We start from the raw sequence: 24,266 nt of genomic DNA, 5'->3' as shown, positions 1-24,266 counted from the left end.
GTGATGTTCTCTCAAATTTTACAGTTCTATCGACAATTCAACATTCAAGATGACTTTGGCAAATGAGTGTATGCAACTATAGAGAGAGATAACTACAGAAGTGGAGGAAATGAATGAAAAGTCGATTAAGAATTGCCCCGCCTCAAAAAAGTTTTTTTTGCTTGACAAAATGGCACTCAAACCAATCAACAACAAACAAGGTATAGTGTGTGAAAAAAACAGATTACAAGATTTTTACAATTAAATTAAAGCATTAAAGCTGCAGTCCGTAAGTTTAGCCTCTGTGTCGCCATCTCTGTTTGAAACCTGCAATTGCAGTTATTTGCGGAGTAATCATCTGTACGTGAGTTGTGCATCGGCGCGGCTCCTCAGCGCGGATGAATCTAATGTTTTGAGGAGTGTGTGTGACTGTCAGTCACCGCACCGATGTGGATACTGAACTTCAGAAATCACAGATTCTATGTCTTGGAGTATAACCTAAATAAAAAAATCTGAACAAGTAAGTAACATGTCAAAAACAATCAATTTTTGTCAATTACAATAAATGGCGCTACCATCGCTCATATAACATCAAACCATGCAAATTCTTATTATTGTTATACTTTCTTCTCAAATTGTTAATGTTAACAGCATTAGCATTGCGTGACTACGTGTATTTAGTGTGTATTAGCGTTACCTGTAGATTTCAGTTTCCGTTATCTTTTGCTTTTGACTACGGTTGAATCTCCAGTTGTCACTGATGATGTAATTTGGGCCTTTCTTGATTACAATCCACCATCAAAATGATAGTTTAATTACTCCAGCTGCTGTGAGAAAAGGCTATAAATGATCCGCTGAAGAACATGCTCCTTACGTGCCTTACTACTACTAGCCGGACTCCTTTATGTATAAAGACGTGATGTAATGCTGCAAAGACATGCTTGAATTTCCCGCGGAAATCCACCATACCACTAGCCTGACGTTGTCATACTCAATTCTAGTCAGAATATGAGTCTGTTACTGCTCCGCTGGGCTGTGGGGGCGTGTTTCAACCACGACTATAGTGATGACCAATTTAAAAAAACAGCATCATGAAGCTTCGAAGCGTTATGAATCAGCAAGTCGATTCATGATTCGGATCGCGTGTCAAACTGCTGAAATATGGGACTTTGGTGATCCAAACCGCTGGATCGACTCACTGATTCATAACGCTTCGAAGCTTCATGATCAGTGTTTTGAAATCGGTCAGCACACCGGGAAACTGCTTTGCTTTGGTCTTTTGCTGTTATTTTTGTTGGCAAATGGGAATTTGCGTGCTTCATCATGGTTTCACCGATATCTATGGTTTCACCACGGGGTTTGCAGCTTTTCGATGACGTTCACGTCGGGTAATTACATCACTTCAAAACGTTCCCATGGCAATAGGGGGAAATGGCAGCTCTTGTGTGAAGTAAACAAACATTTTTCAACTTTCTGCTAATATATATGACTTTTTTGCAAAGAAAATGCGGGGATTATGAAATCATGCTAGCCCCGGATATTTTGCACGCGGAAATAGGCAATTTACGCAGCGAAAGTGCGGCGTATTTGAAAAAAATGCTGCCCCCTGCATAAATATGCAGACTTTAGGTCCATTCACACTGGACGCGATTTTGACGCGTGAATAATTCGCGCGATGGTTTTATTTTTTGATCAGCTGTTTGTGTAATGAGAGCTTCCACACCGAACGCGAATGTGCTGTGGCGAAAAAACAACGTTTATTTTTTTAGTTTCAATGTCGATTTTTTTGAACACTCGCAGCAATAGAAAAGGCTTAAACCAATCACATACAAGGAAACAAAGGTGACGAAATGTCCAGTTGATGTCACTAGTCATTCAATCAACATTAACCTTTGCCAGGTATCGCATTTCTCACGAGATTACAGCTGTACTTGTGTTTACAGCTGTACAGATGCAGCTGTGTTTGCCCACTAGCCTATAGGCTACGGATTACCATATTATAATCAATAAGTTGATTTTTTTTCTAACCTAATTGTGTCCGCGACTATTAGAAAGTGAATGTGTTTCTGTCAGTACGACTGTGGCACTTAAATGTTTACATTGTGACTCAACTGGAAACAGCAGTTCTGGATCGATTGTTCCTGAAGTGTGTGTGTCTCGTCTCTGGAGGAGCTCCTCAAACTCTCCCACGGACATTTGAAAGTAAGTGCGATACTGGCCATGATAAAGTTTAGATCCTGTACAAGATTAGCATACTCCCCTTCAGACTCTCTGACTGAGTGCACCCAAAACCTTCTTCTCTGTCTTTTAAATAAAATGAAAAGCTCATCTTCAAGGAATGATGAAGTGTCCATGTTTTCTCAGCTGTCGCCGCGAATGTTTTGGAATGTTGGAGCTCTGAAACGTTGCAAACTTGCGTCGCGGCTGATGTGAATGGTTTTGACGCGAACTATTCGCACACGAAATATTCGTTTTTCCGCTTCGCTTTTTCATTACGTGTCCGGTGTGAAAGGGCCTTTTGGCTGATTATGCATTAAATCATGCGATCGCATAATCGCATTTTTCTGGAGGGACTGTATAATATATAAAACAGACATTTGGATATTTGACTTAACAGTGACAACATGTTTACTGCACACATAGGCATACTGAGTGTCAGGATCCTAAAATGTACCCGTTCTTCTGCTGAAGCTTCACGTCTTATTGCCTGTATCCACTTTTGTCTCCTTAAACACTTGTTTTTTTGGGTCGACAGCTTATAAAAAAGTATTTCTGTTTTTTTTAGCTTGTTTGCTGTACACTTTGTCACATATCAGCTTTTAGACATTGTTCTGTTTTTTTGTTCAGTCCAAGATGACAAGGAGGCGCCTCACGCAATGCAAAGTCAATGGAGAGTGTTGGATTGTTTTCCATGGTGTGGGCGTGGCCTAAATTCGCTCTGTCTCTATTGGACAGACCTACCACCAATCAGAGCAACGGAGCGACGCATAACGTTATGCTGCGTTCCAGGCAGGTTTTTGAGCCCGTAAATTACAACTTCAAACCACGACTCACGACTTTGTAGTGTTCCAGGCAAAGTCACGCCAAACTGCCTAGCGCAAGGAATTCTGTGGTAGTTTGATGTAAACAAAGCATGTCGGACCGTACGGGGTGTATGCTCATTTACAATCATTTCTATCACCAAAGGTGCTTACTCCTTGCTTATTTGAGGGAAACGGAGGAGAAAAACAGCGCAGACGGCAAGAAAAGCTGTTATACCTTTTATTTTACGTTATTTGTATATTTGTTTCATAAACACTGCATCCGTAGGGGGCTGCCATTGTTGCTTCGCGGGCTATGTGACGTCAAAACTCGTAACTGGGAGTACATCGATCTAGTACGAGTTCACGGGTGGGAAGTCACGGGTTTGGCTGCCGTTCCAGTGCACTTTCACGGTTAGAAGGTTGGAAAAACACGGGTTACGGGTTGCCTGGAACGCGGCATTAGTTGTCAAATTTCAACAGAACTCAACTGCACACAGTGTTGCCAAGTCCACGGTTTTCCCGCGGGCTGTTTTTCCATGTCCGTGGGTTGAAGCGACTCCAATTATGTGATATTTAGACCCAGGAATGAGAACTTTAGCAGGCAACCCTTCCAAAAAAAACACAAATTTTACCCCCCAAACGGCATTTTTTCCAGAGTTCAAATTCAACCCAAGCGCTCTTTGGTGACGTGATGATTATGTTACTGTTGTTCATCTGTCCATCATCGTATAAAGATGTTCTTCACACTAAGAAACAATGGTTCTTTTGGGTTAATGATGCAAATATGTGTTTTTGTGTGACTAATACATTTCCTGTTGTTATGGAACTGATTTCCTCTTCCTGTCATTCCACTTTACATCCTGTGGTCTGTATTCAATTCGATGCAAATCAATTCAATTCAAATTCCTACTTGACCACTGAAAGGCGCTTTCTAACTCTAAATTGACAGAAAGATGCATGAAGCTGCCGATCACATGCACAAACACACAGAACTGTCACATCTACACCTGAGATTATGCTAATGACCACCTCGGTTTCCAAGCAAACGTGCAACAACAAACCACCCACGTACAGAAAGAGTCACAGCCGTCTTTTGACTAGGCTCATGATATGTAATTTAATTTGCTTTCACTAAGGTGACCGAGCAAAAACAATCAGCCTCTGAAGGGAGCGTCTTCGGCTGCTCTATTGTGCATTGTGCTCATTTTTAGGCATCATCGGTTCAGTAGATGGATTCATCGAGGTGGGAGGAATTACAGCGACCAATCAATTAAACGCTTTGGGTGACTCAGCCAGTCTGATCTCAGGCCAGAATAAACCTGAGCGAGCTTTAAAAGCTTATAAACAAAACCACCATGCACCCATGACCATTAAGCTCACCTTTATTGACTTCTGTGAATTATGTAATGTCCTCTCAAACAGATGTGCAAATGGAGATAATGTCGGCAGGACCTTTGCTCTGCAGGGGTGAATTGGCATTGTAATGCGAATCAAACATAACCATAAGCCTAAGTGCCAGCTAAAGGCTTTTTTCCACGCCTGTAATGATTGATGATGGTTTTCATGTGCATGATAAATGTGTTTGTCTCGTATTGTGATCACAGAGTAGCAGAAGGACAGACCAGGGTAATAAGAGGGACGTTTGTGCTGCTTGTTTGCCAGCCTGATATCAGATGGAAAGGTAAAAGTTTAGATTTGTGATTGATCGAGGAATCTCACTCATGACCCATTGGTGTTGTTTGAAAATGTGGTCACGTCTGCCTGGAAGGGATCCTGATTTGTAAATGTTTTCCAAAGGAATATAAAAACATTACAACACGTGACATATCAGATTATCATCCCAAATATTGTCAGTCAACTAGTAAAACAACACTGACTGACACTAGCAACTGACTTTAGAGGCTGCAGTTTTTAGCGTCCTTGTTATGAGGAACAAAAAATTAATGAAGACCCCGGTTCGAATCCCGCTCGGAGTGGGTCGAGTAGGACCGGTTACATTTGGTGCCGTGACCCGGATGGGAGTGCGTTTTATGGGAGCGAGTGTAACGGAGACAAGCTAGTAAGAGCTGTGTGTGTAAACCTCACTACACTGGCCTCAAGAGGCGTGTTAACGGTCTTTAGCGTTCCTGTTAGCGTGCCTCCTCCCACACCGAAGACCCCGGTTCGAATCCCGCTCGGAGTGGGTCGAGTAGGACCGGTTACATTTAGTGCCGTGACCCTGATGGGAGTGCGTTTTATGGGAGCGAGTGTAACGGAGACAAGCTAGTAAGAGCTGTGTGTGTAAACCTCACTACACTGGCCTCAAGAGGCATGTTAACGGTCTTTAGCGTCCCAGTTAGCGCCTCCTCCCACACCGAAGACCCCGGTTCGAATCCCGCTCGGAGTGGGTAGAGTAGGACCGGTTACATTTAGTGCCGTGATCCGGATGGGAGTGCGTTTTATGGGAGTGAGTGTAACGGAGGCAAGCTAGTAAGAGCTGTGCGTGTAAACCTCATTACACTGGCCTCAAGAGGCGTGTTAACGGTCTTTAGCGTTCCTGTTAGCGCGCCTCCTCCCACACCGAAGACCCCGGTTCGAATCCCGCTCGGAGTGGGTAGAGTAGGACCGGTTACATTTAGTGCCGTGACCCTGATGGGAGTGCGTTTTATGGGAGCGAGTGTAACGGAGACAAGCTAGTAAGAGCTGTGTGTGTAAACCTCACTACACTGGCCTCAAGAGGCATGTTAACGGTCTTTAGCGTCCCAGTTAGCGCGCCTCCTCCCAAAATGAAGACCCCGGTTCGAATCCCGCTCGGAGTGGGTCGAGTAGGACCGGTTACATTTAGTGCCGTGACCCGGATGGGAGTGCGTTTTATGGGAGTGAGTGTAACGGAGACAAACTAGTAAGAGCTGTGCGTGTAAACCTCACTACACTGGCCACAAGAGGCGTGTTAAAGGTCTTTAGCGTTCCTGTTAGCGCGCCTCCTCCCACACCGAAGACCCCGGTTCGAATCCCGCTCGGAGTGGGTAGAGTAGGACCGGTTACATTTAGTGCTGTGACCCGGATGGGAGTGCGTTTTATGGGAGCGAGTGTAACGGAGGCAAACTAGTAAGAGCTGTGCGTGTAAACCTGTGTGTTAACGGTCTTTAGCGTCCATGTTATCGCACTGCCTCCTGCGCCAGAGACCAAAGTTCGAATCCCCCTCAGAGCGGGTTGAGTAGGATCGGTTACACTAGGACATTATGCTCTTAAAAATAAAGGTTTTAGGGTTTTCACAGGAATAGAAAAAACATTTTGGCTCCCAAAAGAACCTTTCAATGAGCATAAATTAAAACATTTTAATAATCTAAAGAACCTTTATTTTTGCCACTCAAAAAACATGTTTTGTTAGTTTGAAAACTTGTTCGGAGGTGTCAATAAATGACTGCACTGAGCTCCATCAATTGAACAGTCACCACAGGCAGACTAAAAAACTTGTGCAACCATATTTTGGCATGCATAAAATGATGACGATTTGTTGTGTTTGCTTTTGAACCAGTAATAAAAGTTCACCATAATAACCCACAAACCCAGTGTCACTGCCTTCATAGTTCGTCTTTAATAAACCACACCTAGGCATTAAATATTAAAATGGCATCCACTCTATTTACAAAACCAAAATATAAATATTGACAGACGCGTTTAAGTCCTTTAAAGCCTTCACGAATGACCAAAATCACCCAAAGGAAATTTGCACGTATTGTACATATTTGGACAGAAACGCAAATAAGAGTTTACCCTTATAACGGGAGCGTTCTCGCGTGTAGCTTCCGATATAATAGCGTTCACGTTTAGACGACGGTGGGTTGATAAAGAAACGAGCTCTTACCCTCAACAGAGAGAATCAATAATCCCGTTCTTCAGTTCGCTGTTATTTCCTCCCGTTTCCCAAACTCCTGAGGCAAACTCTTCTTCAAGACTCCATCTCAATCTGTTTTCTCACAGATGTGAACTTTGCTCCAAACACGACGCGATTCAGGTAGCCAAGGCGACCTTGTTGATACGAACAAAAATGTAAAAACAAAATATAATGATGAGGACAGAAAGGCTCGAGCGATGCAACAGGTGCGCTCGAGCGAGAGTGACAGGTGATTCGCGCTCGTAACTCTACCTGCAGCGCGAGATGGGGGCGGAGCCTGCATATGAACGCATGCACATTTAATGCAGTCTTTCTGGAACATAGGCGACACAAAACATTATTAGTCATGGGATATTTATAGAGCTTCACCCTGTAGCTTTACGAAAGGAATGTTCAAATAAAATTGACTCACTTTTCTTGCATAAAATTATGCTTTTGGTTGAGCACCTTGAGGCAACACTGAGCTAATGCGGGAAAATTCAAAGGCAGGTTATTTAGTTAATTTTTGCAATGAGATTGAATGACTATCCGTTATTTACTGATATCAGAATACTAAAAACAGATTAAAAACAGCAAATAACATATCAATGAGAAATTGTATATTTAATATTGATAAAACGTATTATTAAATAAAAAAAACATGCAATATGCACTATCCGTTTCACTGTCACTCAATGCTGCAATTCCTCATAACGTACATTTATATGATTGCAAATGTTTTAAAATGAAGTTTACTCAAAATGAGAATCACATTTTCTGCTTTTCTCCAAAACCTGTTAAATAAAACAAAGATTATTGGAGTGTGTTTTATAAGAAAATACTATTTCTACTTCAAAATGTCACAGTACTGTAAAAATATTTCAAATTTCAATTTAAATTATATTAAACTGACTTAAAAATGAGTTGAATCTTGTATAACTTGTATAACTTTTGATGAGTTAAAGGTGCACTATGTAATTCAGTAAAATATCTAAAAACCACTAGGCCAGTGTTATATATTTTGTACAGTTGAGCACTTACAATATCCCAAATGTTTCCAACTATGTGTAAATCGTGAGAAATTGCTATTTTAACCAATGAACCGGGACGTGTGAGGGAGTCGCCTGTCGATGACATCATATCTGCGTTACTCACGGTTTCCGGTTTTATTTTGCAGAAACGCTTTACTCTCACTGCAGTGTGAACAAGTGTCATAGCAGCCGCCGAGAGAACACACAGAGTAACGTCACAACATCATTAACACACTCAGATGTGTCTAATATGATAAACAGAGCTGCGTTACCTCATACTCATGACCGGAAAAGTGGACATGTCCCAAGATTCTGCGCTCAAACTTGGCTCCATCAAACTACGCCTTTGTTTTGAATAAGCGACCTCTAGTGGACGGAAAAGTTGCATAGCTTTAAATCAATGTAAAAACATATGGTGTCATAACTTAATCATAAAAAATATTGTTGGTTTAACTTAAAGTAAGTTACCTGATTGAAGAGTTCACTGAAATAATAATAAAGAAAAGTTAATACAATGAAGATTGGTTTAATCAACAGAAACTCAAAATAGTGTGTTATCTGAACCACATTAATTAAGTTGTGATAACAAATCATGAAAATAATATTTTACAGTGTACCTGAGTAAGATTTAAATGTTATTCCCATCCTTCATGCATCACATGCTTTGGTGAAAATGTGTTTAAAAGGGCATTCTGAAATCGAACAAGCTCTGTGATTTTTGTTTAGGAGTGTAAGCAAATTCCTGTTCAGTTCTGTAACCCTGTATGATCAAGGAGAGGCAATCTTCAAAGAACGGAGTGAAAGAAGAGCAACGGGGTGGAACATTGGACAGGTTTGGATGTCACTGGAGATGGAGCACGACTCGCCCTACAAACACACTGTTCTCTCCCTAATCAGTGTAAAATCAGGATGGCTTTTATTTAATAATGAAATTGTCACTAATGACTCACCCTCACATCGTTCCAAACCCGTGTCGTTTTCTTCTGTGGAATGAAGGTGGATGGGGACCGGCTGTCAAGCTCCAAAAAGGACACAAATCAGCAAAATACAAGCGTAGTTTATATCAGGGGTTTTCAAACTGGGGTCCAAGAAGGTTCTAAGGGGTCCCCAGAAAATTTCAAAAAAATAAAAAGACAAAGCAAAACTGGATTTCATTTCTAAATGTTTCTCTCCTTTCTTGCCGTATACATTCCAGAATTGCTTTCTGTCTTTAGTGACTATAGTTCCCATTATCTTGATCTCTGGGGTTGTAAGGCGGTATTCTTAACACATAAGCTGCTTACATACAATTATTGTGAAAGTTGCTTCTACAATAACATATTTAAACAATATGTTGTATTTATAATGTCACGTTTACTATTTATCTAACAGTTTAAATGTTTTTTTCGTACATAAAAATAGATGGATTTTAGGAAGGGGTCCCTCATAAAGGTTCATCATATCTGGGGGTCCTTGGCATCGTAAAACGTTTATATGACGTATATATTCGAAATAATCTGGTAAATTCAGGTTGAATTCAGTCATCTCAATGGCAAAAAGTGTCCCACTCCCCCTGAATTCACCAGCTTAGAAACAGATCAAAGATGTTATTGAATCAAATCTAGCATTACTTGACAGCTGTGGTCACTTCACTTTCAGTGTCTAGAAAAGAGCAGTGCTTTAAATCACTCGTTTTTGTTCTAAGGAGGAAAAACAGACGACAATGTACGACAACATTTACATCTTTCACCGAACTATCCCTTCAAGGTGAAAATACACAGAACATTTAACAGAAAGACTTGACCCACACACACACACACACACAGGTGTGCAGACGGGTTGCTGAACTGCAGTGCATGCACACAGACCAGAGTTTGATTTTGAGAACCTTGAGTTTTGGTTTATAATTAACATCCGAACACTCACTTTCTCGGGATTACCTTGACTGCTGAAAGAAGCAAGTTCTGTTAAACATCACTCATTAAACTGCTCAGAGGAATGCCTTCTCAAAGGGGGATAAATTCAGAAGCAAATGCCTTTGTTTGAGGTTCGGTGAAACTGGGGGATATAGGAGAGCAGAGAGTGATTTGCATGTGGGTTTGAATGTACAGTTTGCAAAAAGAGTTGACTATAGGGCACTGCCACGACTTCCAATAAACCTTTCACTGCAAAACCACAAAGAGCATCAACAAATCTGACCGTATTACATGTTAAACAGACGCCCTCTACTGGAGAAACGAACAACGTGCCAAAAACAGAAAGTTTGGCCACATGTAGGATGTCAAAACGAGTCATGCCTTCATTAATCTTTTATATCAAATATATTTATTGTTTTCATGTACAGTAACAACTCCTATTAATATTAAAAGGCACAATTCAACAAAAACCTGTTTTTGTTTACGCTCATATTTAACAATGAAATAGGGGAGAGCGGGCACAACCTAACGCTTTTCGACTTTCTCAGTTTGTGTAAATCCACTTGGGGTTCAGAGTATTTATTTTTCCCCACATTAATTTCCCACATGTCTAGTACAATTATGTGGTTTTGTTTCATTAATACAGTGTATACTTTTTTCTTGATTTACCCCGAAAGAATGGAAGTGAAATGTGAAAACATGCCCCATAGGTGGACATTGTATAACATGACCAAAAGACAGCTTAACATTTTATCTGATATAAAAAAAAAAAAAAATATATATATATATATATATGTAATGTCAATAAAATACGATTATTAACTTTTTAAGATAAAATAATGGCATTTTTTAATCCTTAAAAATATAAAACATTTCGAGTTTGACAACAAACACATCGCTAAATACAGCTGTACAGCATAGTTCAAACCATAATAATAATGAATAATTTCTGAACATTAACTCTCAGTCATTATTCACCCCTTTCTCGTAGTTTCTCAAAAGAATTAATAAAAATATAGAATTTAATTGCATATTTCTAATAGGGGCTCATTGACGCAGTGTTACAACTAACCCCGAGTTAATTGTGCCCCGCGCTCCCCTATTCTATCAAATATATTGTTTTCATGTACAGCAACAACTCCTATTAATAATAAAAGGCACGATTCAACAAAAACCTGTTTTTTTTTTACAATGATATATACGAAAAATGAAATATCTATTTTAAAAATGGTATTATGTATAATAAAATTAGTCAAAACTTCGAAAACACCACTTTATGTGTACATATTAAGCATTTATAATATAACATAGTGCCTATATTGCCTCATCTCACTGTTCTGAAAGATTTTGCGGCTTAAAAAAACTTGAATTTAAAAAAAAACACATTTTCAACATATTTTACTGCTGGGATGAATGACATTTTTGGAACGTTCCGAGCCGCGGTGTCTCTTTGATGTCCCAGAGCGCGTTCGAATTGGGCTTTATAAGCGCTTGACTTTCTCACACACTTTGTGGGTTTGTTGTAGTGGTCGATAGTGTGTTTTCACAGCGATGGGTCAGCGAAATTGTAAAGTGAGTCCGATGATTGAGGAGGAGAGAGGAGAGGAAGGAGGTGTGGAGGAGAGGGTGATGGAGAGAGGAGGAGAGGAAGGAGGTGTGGAGGAGAGGGTGATGGAGAGAGGAGGAGAGGAAGGAGGTGTGGAGGAGAGGGTGATGGAGAGAGGAGGAGAGGAAGGAGGTGTGGAGGAGAGGGTGATGGAGAGAGGAGGAGAGGAAGGAGGTGTGGAGGAGAGGGTGATGGAGAGAGGAGGAGAGGAAGGAGGTGTGGAGGAGAGGGTGATGGAGAGAGGAGGAGAGGAAGGAGGTGTGGAGGAGAGGGTGATGGAGAGAGGAGGAGAGGAAGGAGGTGTGGAGGAGTTGAGGAGGGTGAAGGAGTCAGGGAGAGTGCAGAAGAAAAGAAAGAAGTGGTGGAGGAGGCTGCACTCTTTCTTCAGAGGAGAAAGTGGTGAAAAGGAGGAGAGGAGGGTGGAGACAGGAGGAGGAGGCGAGGAGGTAAAGGAGCGGTTGAGGAGGCTTCACCCTTTCTTCAGAGGAGAAGGTGGTGAAAAGGAGGAGAGGAGGGTGAAGGAGAGAGGAGGAGGCAGCGAGGAGGAAAAGAAGCCAGGAAGAAGTAGTGATGGTAAATGACACAAGTCCACAATATCAAGTACACATCAGTAAATATTATACCAAAATCCACATCGATGCCATGACATGTTAACATAACATCACACGTCTATGTGTACTAATGTTAAAGTATTCAATATCGGATAAATCATTTAATATCACTTTATTAATGAATTTAAATACATTTAAAATGAATAATTATATGAATGAATTTTTGCATGTTATTTTTGTCTTTTAATAGACTACATCTTCAGCCGCTACAGTGTTGGTGATGAGCTGGGCAAAGGTGGTTTTGGTGTGGTGTATGAAGGGAGACGTCTGGAGGATGGTCTCAAAGTAAGTCAAAATAAACAACACATTATCAAGCCAGAAAATGTTTGCCCTGCCTCATCGTTAATGTATGTTTTCTTTCATTAGGTGGCTTTGAAATATGTCACGAAGACCCAGAGCATGAAATATTTATTTGTTGTAAGTACATTACTCTACATAAACACTATAAAACATCTCAAATGAACACATTTAATAAACCAACTCCATCTAACGATGATAAAAACTGTTTGTATTCTAGCCTGATCAGCTAAATCCCCTTCCCGTGGAGATCGCCCTCACCATCCTGGCCAATGAAGGCCCCAGCGTGCCAGAGGTCATCAGGCTGCTGGACTGGCAGGACCACCCTGACCACTTTGTACTGGTCCTCGAATGTCCCTCCCCATGTGAGAGTCTGCTGCAGTTTGTGATGCGTCACGGTGGAAGACTCGAAGAAGAGAAGGCATGCCACATCATGAGGCAGGTGGCTTGTGCTGCCAATGTGTGCTGCCTTCGAGGAGTCTTCCACCGTGACATAAAGCTGGCAAACCTGCTGATAAACAGCGAGACAAACGAAGTCAAGCTGATAGACTTCGGGTGTGGGGACATTCTGAGGACATCTCCATACAGGTCATTCTCTGGTATGTATCGTCTGTATTGTATTGGCACTTCAACTCCAGTGATGAGTTTTGCGTTAATGCAAACTTACTCAAACAAAATCTCTTTCCTCAGGCACAGCCAGGTACTCGCCTCCTGAGTACCACGCCCAGGGGCAGTACGACGGCAGGCAGGCGACGGCATGGTCACTAGGGATCCTGATGTTCGTGATGCTCTGCGGACATTTCCCTAGTGACCGTGACCTGCATCGCCTGAAGAATTGGCGCTGGTCCAAGCCTGGCCTGTCAATGGGTGAGGTCTAGAATTAATAATTCACAATCATTCAAAACTAACACCTTAACATGATCAAATAGAGCAGATGTAAAGTTTAAGGTAATAATCAGACGTCCCTCTCGTCTTCCAGAATGCTGTGATCTGCTCCGGGCTCTGCTGAGGAAAAGGCCAAGCCGTCGACTTGATCTGGGGATGATCATGGGACACAACTGGTTTAAGGTAGTTAAAAAAAATCATTTATTTATTTTCATAGGAAGAATTTGCCAAGTTAAATCGGTTCTTTTTTCTGTCTTGCCTCAGGTCTTTACATAAGGCCACTCCAGTGGGCGTCTGTCGGGCAGCTTGGCGTCTTGCGGGCTGCAATGGGAGACGCTTCCATCCCTCCTCTCGCCTTTGCGTCTTGCGGGGCGAGCAAGCCTTGTGTAGCGTCTTGCGCCTTGGCTTGAGGGGGCAGTATTTGCGTCTGGCGGTACTGCTCCCGGAGGGATGTGTACATACTTCTTTTGGTTGCCCCTTTTTGTTTTTCCCCATCGTGGCCACTCCGTTCCTGAGGTTCCTGCCACAGCTGTCCAAATGCCAGAGTTGTCTGTCTCCACCTCCACAATGTCAGAGCTCCTTCTCGACCATCTTGAGGTTTCCGCAATGGCTGCTCCAGTCCTGTCTGTCTCTGCCTCCTCAATGCCAGTGCTCCCAGCCAAGGATACCCAGCAAGTCCTGCCACAGACACCCCAGATGCTCCTGCCACAGCTGTCCGGATATCAGAGCTCCCCATTTCATCCATCCTGGCATCAGAGCTCCATTTTGTTTATTCTGGGTGTCCATCCATAGCCTGGTCTTACCAGACTCTCGTACATTTCATTTGTACAGAGAGTCTGGCCGCTCTCCATTGACAAGCGTTCACTTCCTTGAAGGCGGGAACTCTGTTGAAGTTTAAAACTATTGGATCTGCCAAGAGTCACTCTGGATCTGCCATAACCAATCGCTAACGTTTGGTCGTGACGTTCGCCTTTGATTCTCACATTAATGTGCGGTTAGTCACACCACTTCAGTGTCAGTGATAAAACCTCGTGCATTCGGATTGTGATTCACGGTGGAGAGGAGAGTTTTGTGAACGGAACGCGCTGCTCTCGTGGTGCATATCTCGTGCAATCATAACATGATTGTATATGCTGTAAATAAAATGTCATATGCTTGGTATGATAAGAATAAATGCTGCCGTAAATAACGGCCCAATTCAAATGTTTACGTGCTTTTCTTCTGTTATTTTTTGAGCGGTGATGAAATATTTTGCTCTTGTAAACACTTGCCAGTATTTAAAGAAATACAAGTCTAGAAATGCAAATTACAGCGAAGCGCAACCGTACGGTGCTCTGCAGGGGTCAAAAAGGATATAAACAGTGAATTTTGAAGTGATATATTCTTGAAAACTCAGAGATGTTGACTCGGAGAGCAATTACATTACCACACGACCTTGGTGTTTGTCTAAAGCAGTCGGTAATTCAGCCTGGGTTTTTCTCGCGGGTGGTGGGAGACGGACGGCTTCAGCAACTCCTTCACCACTAACGGAGCGAGCTGAAAAATACTTTTCCCGGACCACAACATCATGGCCACCAACAAAACTCAGCAGTGATTGTTCTTGCTCCGTGTAACGGGAGTTCGTTTGTTCAGGGAAGAAGGAGGCGGGAACCGGCGAAAGTTTAACAACTTTTAATCAAATAATAAACACAAAATGAAAGTAAAAGCGGCAGCCCCTCACGGACGACTGCCGCGCACATACATAACAAAACACAACTTAAAATCCAGGCCAGGTCCTCTCTCGTCCTTCACCGGTGTCGCTCGTCCGTGCTCCCTCATGAGAGGACTCGAGGCCGGTGTGTCTCATTCTCAATCACACACACCGATCTCGCTCGCTCGTCCACCTCGCCACACTCCGGCTTTAACTTCTGGACATTCGTCAGCGGTGCCACACACTCGCATCTTTCACCGCCGCCATTACTGAACTACAACTCAAACTAGCGCACAACATCAGCGTCATCGCTCTCAGCCACTCCCTCTGTTCGCTGATTGGACCGGTAAAAAATTGTTCGGGAGAAAACCTAAGCATATACAGCAGTCCCAGACGAAGTACTGAAGGAAAATGAAAATTGAGCGGAAGTACGTAGGAGGAGGGCGGAGCCAGGCTAGTCCATCCAGCCAGTAAAAACAACATCTGAAATAAATAAAAATCTAAAATGAATGTTTACATTTGAGTATTTTGGAGACTCTTTAACCCAAAGCACCTTGCAGGAATGTAAAAAGACAGGTAAGTAAAAGCGAGAAACAGTAAGTGTGTTTAAATAGAAATGATTTACAGGAAGTGCCCTTTGAATTTTTTACTTCATTGTGATGAACCACCAGATGCTGCTCGCTCACGGATCATCGAGTAATGGAGAGAACATGATATCAAATAACACGTTATATTCATTTAAGTCTATTTATAATGTTAAATCTTTAAGACAAAGATATACAATATTATTGATTTGGTTTCGATTTAAAGCTACACTGTGTAACTTTTTTTGTTTATTCTTAGCTAAAAACACTTAGTTCTTTCAAAAATATATGTGCTCATTAATGTATATTTACTTCTTTCAAGTAATAAAGTATTCTCGTAAGTTTATAATATGCCATTGAAAATACATACGGGTGAGGGGTTCGAATGCGGGTCGCCATGTTGCCCCTAAATCTTGAAAGTACATTAGCCAAAGAGGGACATACCCGTAAATTCAAGCTTCGCCTTTCGTGTTTTAACACTCGATGGCACCGTGTCGAATGTGGACGAGGTCGAACTGGAAGCCATGTTAATCTTGGACTAAATCGGCCACCGTAGGAGTTAAAATGAAATCGGAATTGAGAGGAACAGAAACTAATATTCACTGGATGGTCATATACCTTTTAACCGCTAGATGGGGGAAAATATCACACAGTGTAGCTTTAAATAAAAAAATACAGCATTTCTCTAAATGATGTAAAATATAGTTTTAAATGAGTTTTTTTTAAATAAAATGTAACATTTATAATACTCAATTTTTTACTAAACATTTCTCTCAGTGTTCTATGTATTATAGTAACTTATTTATTTTCTGTTTGTCACACAATCGGACACCATAAATAAAGCATAAGACAAGTTTATGTTTGAATAAGGTCTTCATTTTCTTTTGCCTTTGAAACAAACAAACAATGCAAAAGACAAAAGTAATGCATTGTTAATATCTGAACAAATTAGTAAAAATGAGTTCATAAAAGTGCTATTTAGTAAAAAGAAACAAGGATCTTACACATTAAAAGTGCACTTGCAAACTTTGTCTACTTTAAAATGAAAATAAATAATATTTTTCACACTTCTGTTTTTAAATGACAGGTAAGTGTCCTACAAAGCTGGGTACAATCAGGGTATTGTTTTAAAATAACATCAGTTGTCAAGTATTTTAATGAAAATACTATAAATGACAGATTGTATTTACAGTCAGGAAACAGTAGTCGTTTGCACAGCAATAAAGATCTGCGGCCGCCTGTCAGCTGTAGTCACAGAGATGTTGAGTCAGGAGTAAACACTAGAAAAGAAAACAAGACACACAATCAACACCACAGACACTTACTCACTATAGAGCACACTTAATAGTGTGCAAACATCTCATGAGAAACCAGGCTAAAGCAAACACAAGACATAATGGTTATGTTTCACCTCAGTCTCAAACTGTGACTCAGATATTTCTCAAATAAAACAAGGATAAATAAAGCCAAATTACTTGTTTACACATTAAAAGTATAGAGCTATTAATGAGTGTGGATAGAAGCACATATTTAGTTTTGGAAGAATTTCACGAGACGTTTTAAGTACATATTGAGACATCTGACTTTTGCGCGCAGACTTTAAGAAACTCTACAGGGTAAGCGTGAGATTACGCTGTCTGACTTTTAAGAGCCTAATGTTACTAATGTTGTCCGTCTCTTTTGTTGCCCGTGTTTTTCTCGTGAATGAAACTCAGCTCATTTTCTGAAGGCCAGTCTCTTAGTTTGAATTATTAAAGTGTGGTTCATTCAGGAGGCCGTTCACTGTAACTGCAGCTCGGCGTGGGGCGACGGATTTACTTTGCTTTGTCCCCACGCTCATTTTACGATTCTTTTGTTCTGATAATGATGTTACAGTCTGGGTTAGTCTGAGAGCCAAGCAATGGACATAAACACACACACACACACACACACACACACACGCACACACACGCACGCACATATATTGTACAACTTACAGGCTCTGTTCTAAAACCTAGCAAGCTGCCTACAAAAGGTAGAACGGAAAAAATGCTCTAAGAAAGACATACACAACAATTCATATATACGCAGTGCTCATTACATAAAAAACAAGAGACTTGGGTGTGTTCACACTAGTAGTTCGGTTCGTTTGGTTTGTTTGGTCCGGACAGAAAAAAAACTGGTCCTGGTCCGCTTGGCGTTCACATTGGCATTTTAACACCGAACCTAAAGACATCTGTTCACAACCTGATTGGTCAGCTTTTATTACGTATATTTCACAACAGAACTTACCGATCACCCAGAACAATGCTGTGTGCGGCTAAATGTGCTCGTTGTATGTGCGTAGCTACATATGATGGTATTTTGACCAGCCGATTAACTCGTGAAGAGCTTATAAAGTGTGTAAAGGAGTCAAAACAGCGTCAGGAATCCCTCCACACACACTAGAGAAGATCTGCTGCGAGGAGACGCGGTTCTGACGCCTGTACTGAACTGTGATGGGCAACATCGCGACTATGACAAGAAAAAACAGGCGTGCTTGAGCTTTCTGCCCTTATTAGGGTCGCATCTTGTGACATCATGTCCTGTTTTTGGTTTGTTAAGTGTTGCGTTCATATTTCAGTTGAACTGCACCAGAGTTCGTTTGGAAGTGGATCGAGACCCATCTTTTCATCGGTCTCGGTCCGCTTGTTTGGTGCGCTCCAGGGCTCAGATGGCACACTTATTCAAATGAACCGCACTAACAGAGCAATCACACCAGGGTTCGTTTTAATCCAACCAAACATGCCAAGTGTGGACGCCTAAAAGGTGTGTTCACCTGTGATAATCACATTATCCTCTACTACAGGAAGGTAAAAATTATTTCACATTTAATCTTGTGTAATAGTTTTATATAATTTATGTGCCAAAATGTATTGAAATGGAAATCATAATTATGATCAATTTTCAAAGGAAAGCATATTAGTGTGGACAAGGCCCAAGCAAGGGAGCTCACTAGAATTTGGAACAGAACCCAGGGGTCCAAAACTACAAGGATGTGAACTCTGACCTGGTGAAGCGTGCCAACGTCCCGAGTCCCACAATTCCCGTTAGGCCGTACAAGCAGAGCAAAATGGCACCAATGATGACATCAGCTCGCAGGACGTACGACTGCCAAAGGACAAAATAGAGCGCCAGCAGCCCTGAAGCCCCTGTGGAGATCAGATTCGAACCCGTGTAGCCCTCGCTCTCCTGAAGGTTACCCCTGACCCCTGAAGAAGAGAGACTGACGTGAGCCAATGCAAATGCTTTACTTAACAATGTTTTTTTTAATAAACAAAAATAGGTTCTCACCCCAGTGCACCCTCAGGATCTCCAGACCGGCCATGAGAAACAGCAGACACACGTCTAGAGCGAGTCGGCCAACAGGGTAACTCAACACATGAGCTGTCAAAAAGCATAAGATTTACATGCATTTTCATCTCTGAATTTTGTACACCTCTCCTTAACAAGACAAATGATAGCACAAACAGTGCAGGACGAGTTATACAATGTAATACTTATGATTAGTTCAAATCCATACATGAGCAATTCCCCTCAAAAAACATTTTTTAAGGACATTAATAAGTAGTACTCACTCTTGTAGATGATCATGGAGAGGGTGGACAGGAGGTAAAACACACTGAAAGCTGCCGAGAGATACAGCAGGATCTGGAGCAGCACAGATGACAGCTGGTGTCGATTAAGGCTTAAAACATGTAAAAGTATTCTTATGAATACCTTATGAGTATATGAATATTAGGCTACAATGTTATACGTATTTATTAATTAATTATTTTGAATTTGAATTGGGTTAGCAAACAGGATTCAGGATTTTAATGTAAGGAAGTAGAATTAATATTAATTGAAATGAAAAGTAGTTCAAACAACATATAGCATAACAGATAGTTAGATAGATAGATAGATAGATAGATAGATAGATAGATAGACAGACAGACAGACAGACAGACAGACAGACAGACAGACAGACAGATAGATAGATAGATAGATAGATAGATAGATAGATAGATAGATAGATAGATAGATAGATAGATAGATAGATAGATAGATAGATAGTCCAATATGGCTATTTTTAAGTTCAATAACGCTTTGTTCTTTTTATTATTTATATCTTCCCTCTCATTTGTCCATCCATCCATTCATTTCTGTTCAGGGACTGTTAGTCCGTCGATATTCAGAAAGGATACAACATTGTTGTTTTTGCCTAAAGGGAAAAACACAGAATTACATTTTTCCTACTAAATAAAACAACCCAAGAGAATCCAAATATGCTCACTTCGGACATATTAAATGAAACGCATGAAATAGTAATCATTTCTGGCACTTTCAGAGTTTCATATTAAAACACGTTACGCTTTGCCATACAGCACAGCAACCGACAGGCATTTAACGCATTTAAACCACATAAAACGGTAAAATGTTTTAAACCACTAAAAAATATTACAAGAACATACAGTTTTAACTGTAATATGAGGAAAATTGCGTTTATTTTCACTGGTAAAATCAGTCTCTATGGCAACGGAGCTGTTTACCTGCACGTCCAAGCGCCATCTTGATTCTCTCCTCCGGTTCGCCAGGGTTTAGACTTTTGCGCCTCCTAGTGAACCGGAGTGACATCAACGCAAAACATCCAAATATAAACCAAACACACACACACACACACACACACACACACACACACACACACACACACACACACACACACACACACACACACACACACACACACACACACACACACACACACACACACACACACACACACACACACACACACACACACACACACACACACACACACACACACACACACACACACACACACACACACACACACACACACACACACACACACACACACACACACATGTGTTTGTTTTTGTGAAATGTGAGGACATTCCATAGGCGTAATGGTTTTTATACCGTACAAACCGTATTTTCTATCCCCTTACACTGCCCCTGCCCCTAAACCTAACCCTCACAGGAGACTGTGCAGTTCACTTTCTGTGAAAAAAAACTTGTTCTGTATGATTTATAAGCATTTTGAAAAGTGAGGACATGGGGAACGTCCTCATATTTCACCCTCTTTTTGTAATACCTATGTCATACCCATGTCATTATACACATTTGTGTCCTGATATTTCACAAAAACATGCCCACACACACACAAACACACACACACACACACACACACACACACACACACACACACACACACACACACACACACACACACACACACACACACACACACACACACACACACACACACACACACACACACACACACACACACACACACACACTACAAAATACTACCAATGTATTTAAAACATAAACATAAAGAACACGAAATCAAAGTCTTAACAGTTAACTAATAATTTTGTAAAGACATTTGAATTATTTCATAAGACAGACTCAGTTTTTAATCAATCAAATTATCCTGTAATTGGGTTTTGATTTTCAAACCCCTCACAACTGTTTAAGCATACACGAGAAAATGCATCAGCCAAACTTAAATGGTTGTAATAAATGAAGGCTGTGGAATACAGACATAAGGTTGGTCTCATAAACACTTAGCTGAAGTGAAAGCGTAAAAGAGTTATAGAAGTTTGTTTACTGTAAAGCAGGTACTGTAAACATTTTTATTTTATACAAAATGTATATTTTACTAAGTAATTTTTACTCTAAAATTACTATAAAATCAAAGCCATATATCTAACCAAGTTGTGTTCTATATTTGAAGTTGATATCACAAAAATATGAGTTCCTATGAGATTTTGTTTAGGCATAATACCAAAAATAGCCACCGGGTGACACCCACACACAATTTATGCATTCTCCTGTAACAAATGAAAACATTTCTGTCACAATATCACTTCAAAACAGTAGGCAAATATAAAACCTTAAGTCTTCGACCTGTGTTTTGTCAAGATTTTAAAAGGTTTTGAACACAAAATATTTTTTGGTAATATGAAACATGACACCGCCCACTAGGGGGAGGAGCCAGCTAAAAGGTTTTAAAGTACCCTTTCCGTGGTAAAGCAATGTCTAATTTCAAAACAGGTTTCACAGGATGAATTTTGAGTGTTTAAGCTTTCGAATGATACCTAATTCATGATGATTACTAAAATATGTGATAGGCAAAAAAATAAATAAAAAAGAGAAAGCAAGCGGGACGCTGACAAGGCATTAAAATGCTTTCATAAATTAATTCAAAGATTTGCACTGCTTGACACATGAAACTGAAGTTTATACCGTATGTGGAAACATTTACTATTAAGGGTTTTATCTTAGGGGCCATTTACACAACACTGTTTTCAACTAAAAACAGAAAACTTTTTATACGTTTTAATCGTTTATTTACAACTGCGTTTGGGGGTCCCGAAAATGCAAACTTTTCACAACAGGTTTCGAAGTGCAAGTTTTTATCGTTAACTTCTCCATGTAAACTACAAAACGTGAATTTGTAAAAATGGCAAGTATAAAATACGTACTACATGTTCAGTCTATAGGTGCGCAGTGTTTAGCCGAAAGTATACTTCGAACGCACAGGTGAATGCCTTGCAAAGTATAGTTCTTTTGACTTGTACGTGTACACAGGCGTTCGACGCATGCGCAGTTTTGAGCAATCTCTCGCAACGAGTTTAAACCATAGACTGTAAAAAATATGGACGTCACCCGTAGGATTCTGAAGAGCAGTTTTGAAGTGTAAAGTAGGGTCGAGCTGGCTGTCGCCATCTTGGCAGCGCGTCATCGCGCGTCACTCGATAACAGAAAATGGGCAAAGAGGCGGGACGTGGGCGGAGCTGAGGTGACGCGATGACTAGCAGACAGCAGACAAACGGCAATCCACCTGTCACTCAAAGTGGCCACGCCCTTAATTATGCAGAACTTTAAGGCTTTATATTTATATAGACCAAAACCACAATTTGTCCCAGGCTGTAAACATGTGTTCTTCTGCTGTAAAGTTGGGCATTTTAACATGAGCTCAATGAGATTCTGCTCCTTCTGGAGTCTGTCTCTAGATGAATTGCAGTTTAAGTCACTTCCATATTGGCTTCAAGAGAAACTGCGGGAGGTTGTGACTTGGTTAAAACCCATGTAAATACTGCTAAAATTAAATGCACATGTACAACCTGCGCTTACAAAAATCCGTTGGTACACGTTCAGTAGCCTACTCATACACCAAAAAAACAGGAAAGCACATATTGACTGATTTACTAAATCTTATTAATTGTAAAATTGTGTTTCTCTTCTAAACATGATTTCTTTGCTTTTCGATTCATGTAATTCTCTAAAATGTGCAATATACTAGATTAAATAATTTGGGGTGAATGTGAACCAATTAAGTACTCTAAAATGATTTTTGCTGAAACTACAGTTCCCAGCATGCTTTGTAAAATTGTTGAAATTAAGTGTAATTATATGTGTTTTTGGGCAAACCAAGAAAAGGGGGATATTTTAAATAGTTTAATAGCGTTTAATGTTTAATTATGTTGGACTTATTACATGTCATCAAAGATCCTTCTACTTAGCACTTGGCATGTTCATTAAGTGCTATTGCTGGCTAATAGAATGAACTAGTTAGTGCAGTGCTATAAATCATTCAAGTGACAACAAAAATATACAAAAATAAAATAAGCTTGTGATTTGATTAAAGAGGCAGGGTTTCAAGCCCCCCTATGCACACCACTGTTGTTAGGAAGCCATATCAAAATTGTGAGACTACTCAATTAATTTACTTAAAAATTACTTAATTCCATGATGTTGAAATTATGTGAACCAATTATGTTTGCTAATTGATTCATGTGGAACCGATGAACATGATTAAATCATGTAAATTCAACACCTTTTTTTTCTGTGTACCCTTCTGATGACGAAATTCGAGTCACGCACACTATACGCTGACCCTCGCGTACGCGTAAAAAGTGACGTATACACTTTGGCCTTTTCTTTACAAAGTGAAGCACCTACTGGCCTAGCAGCAGAATATGGCACTTTTATGGTCATCTGTAGGCTATGCAAAAAACGCAAAGAAAAAACTTTGCTGTTTTTAGTACATTGTTGTCTTGTAAAGGTAATAATTTTTAGATCTTACATTTTTATCTTAAAACATCTGCAGACAGTAACCACACACAAATTCAAATTCACATGCGCATTAATGTGAGCACAAACACACAAATACAAAATACACACATTTCGTAATTTACTGGAATGTATGATAAGACATTAGTCGGTGTGTGGTGAAAAAACACACCTGCTGAAAGAGAGAGAGAGAGAGAGAGAGAGAGAGAGAGAGAGAGAGAGAGAGAGAGAGAGAGAGAGAGAGAGAGAGAGAGAGAGAGAGAGAGAGAGAGAGAGAGAGAGAGAGAGAGAGAGGGGGTAAAATTTATTACCACCCCATTTTTGTGTGAAATATGATCCAAATTAGTTTTTGGCGGGTTTGGGGTGGTAGCCGAAGGGGTTTTATTTTGATACTAACTTATTTTAGCAGCACAGTCAGGGCCTAAATCTCAAACCACAGTGTCTGACAGTCATCATTTGGTTATAGATTACTGAATGACATGGTCTCAATGACTCCTAATCAACAATAGCAGTATACAGCCGGAGTAAGACATGCTGTAACTTCACATGCACACACGCCCATGTAAACACACACACACACACACACACACACATTCATTGTGGTGGACTATCAGGACAGGGTCACATGTGTGCGGCCACACATATACAGCCACGCTCACATTTAGACGAAGTGCATTAACACAGCCAGATGTTTCTTTGTCTC

The 24,266-nt window shown here is 40.6% G+C and overlaps 2 protein-coding genes across 2 annotated transcripts in view; both read right to left on the bottom strand.

The window, feature by feature from the left end:
• Nucleotides 1-7,135, bottom strand: part of eps8l2 (EPS8 signaling adaptor L2) — a gene marked incomplete at its 5' end in the record, with an annotated part of 73,626 nt that extends 66,491 nt beyond the window's left edge. The window contains one exon of the mRNA XM_079810240.1: nucleotides 6,850-7,135. The remainder of the gene's footprint in view (nucleotides 1-6,849) is intronic.
• Nucleotides 7,136-16,318: 9,183 nt separating this feature from the next.
• LOC307121514 (transmembrane protein 80-like) lies at nucleotides 16,319-20,046 on the bottom strand. Its single transcript, XM_079809124.1, has 6 exons — nucleotides 20,008-20,046; nucleotides 19,663-19,679; nucleotides 19,054-19,147; nucleotides 18,770-18,862; nucleotides 18,486-18,687; nucleotides 16,319-16,737 (listed from the first exon to the last, which is right to left on the bottom strand). Exons 1-6 carry the CDS (start codon nucleotides 20,024-20,026, stop codon nucleotides 16,725-16,727), a joined length of 438 nt encoding a protein of 145 aa, XP_079665250.1. The 5' UTR covers nucleotides 20,027-20,046; the 3' UTR covers nucleotides 16,319-16,724.
• Between the last annotated feature and the right edge of the window lie 4,220 nt (nucleotides 20,047-24,266).

Source organism: Gobio gobio, assembly GCF_949357685.1.
Source record: "Gobio gobio genome assembly, chromosome: 25".
Taxonomy (NCBI): Eukaryota; Metazoa; Chordata; class Actinopteri; order Cypriniformes; family Gobionidae; genus Gobio; species Gobio gobio.
Note: the sequence above shows the minus strand (reverse complement) of the source record. Positions and strands in the feature narration are given on the sequence as shown.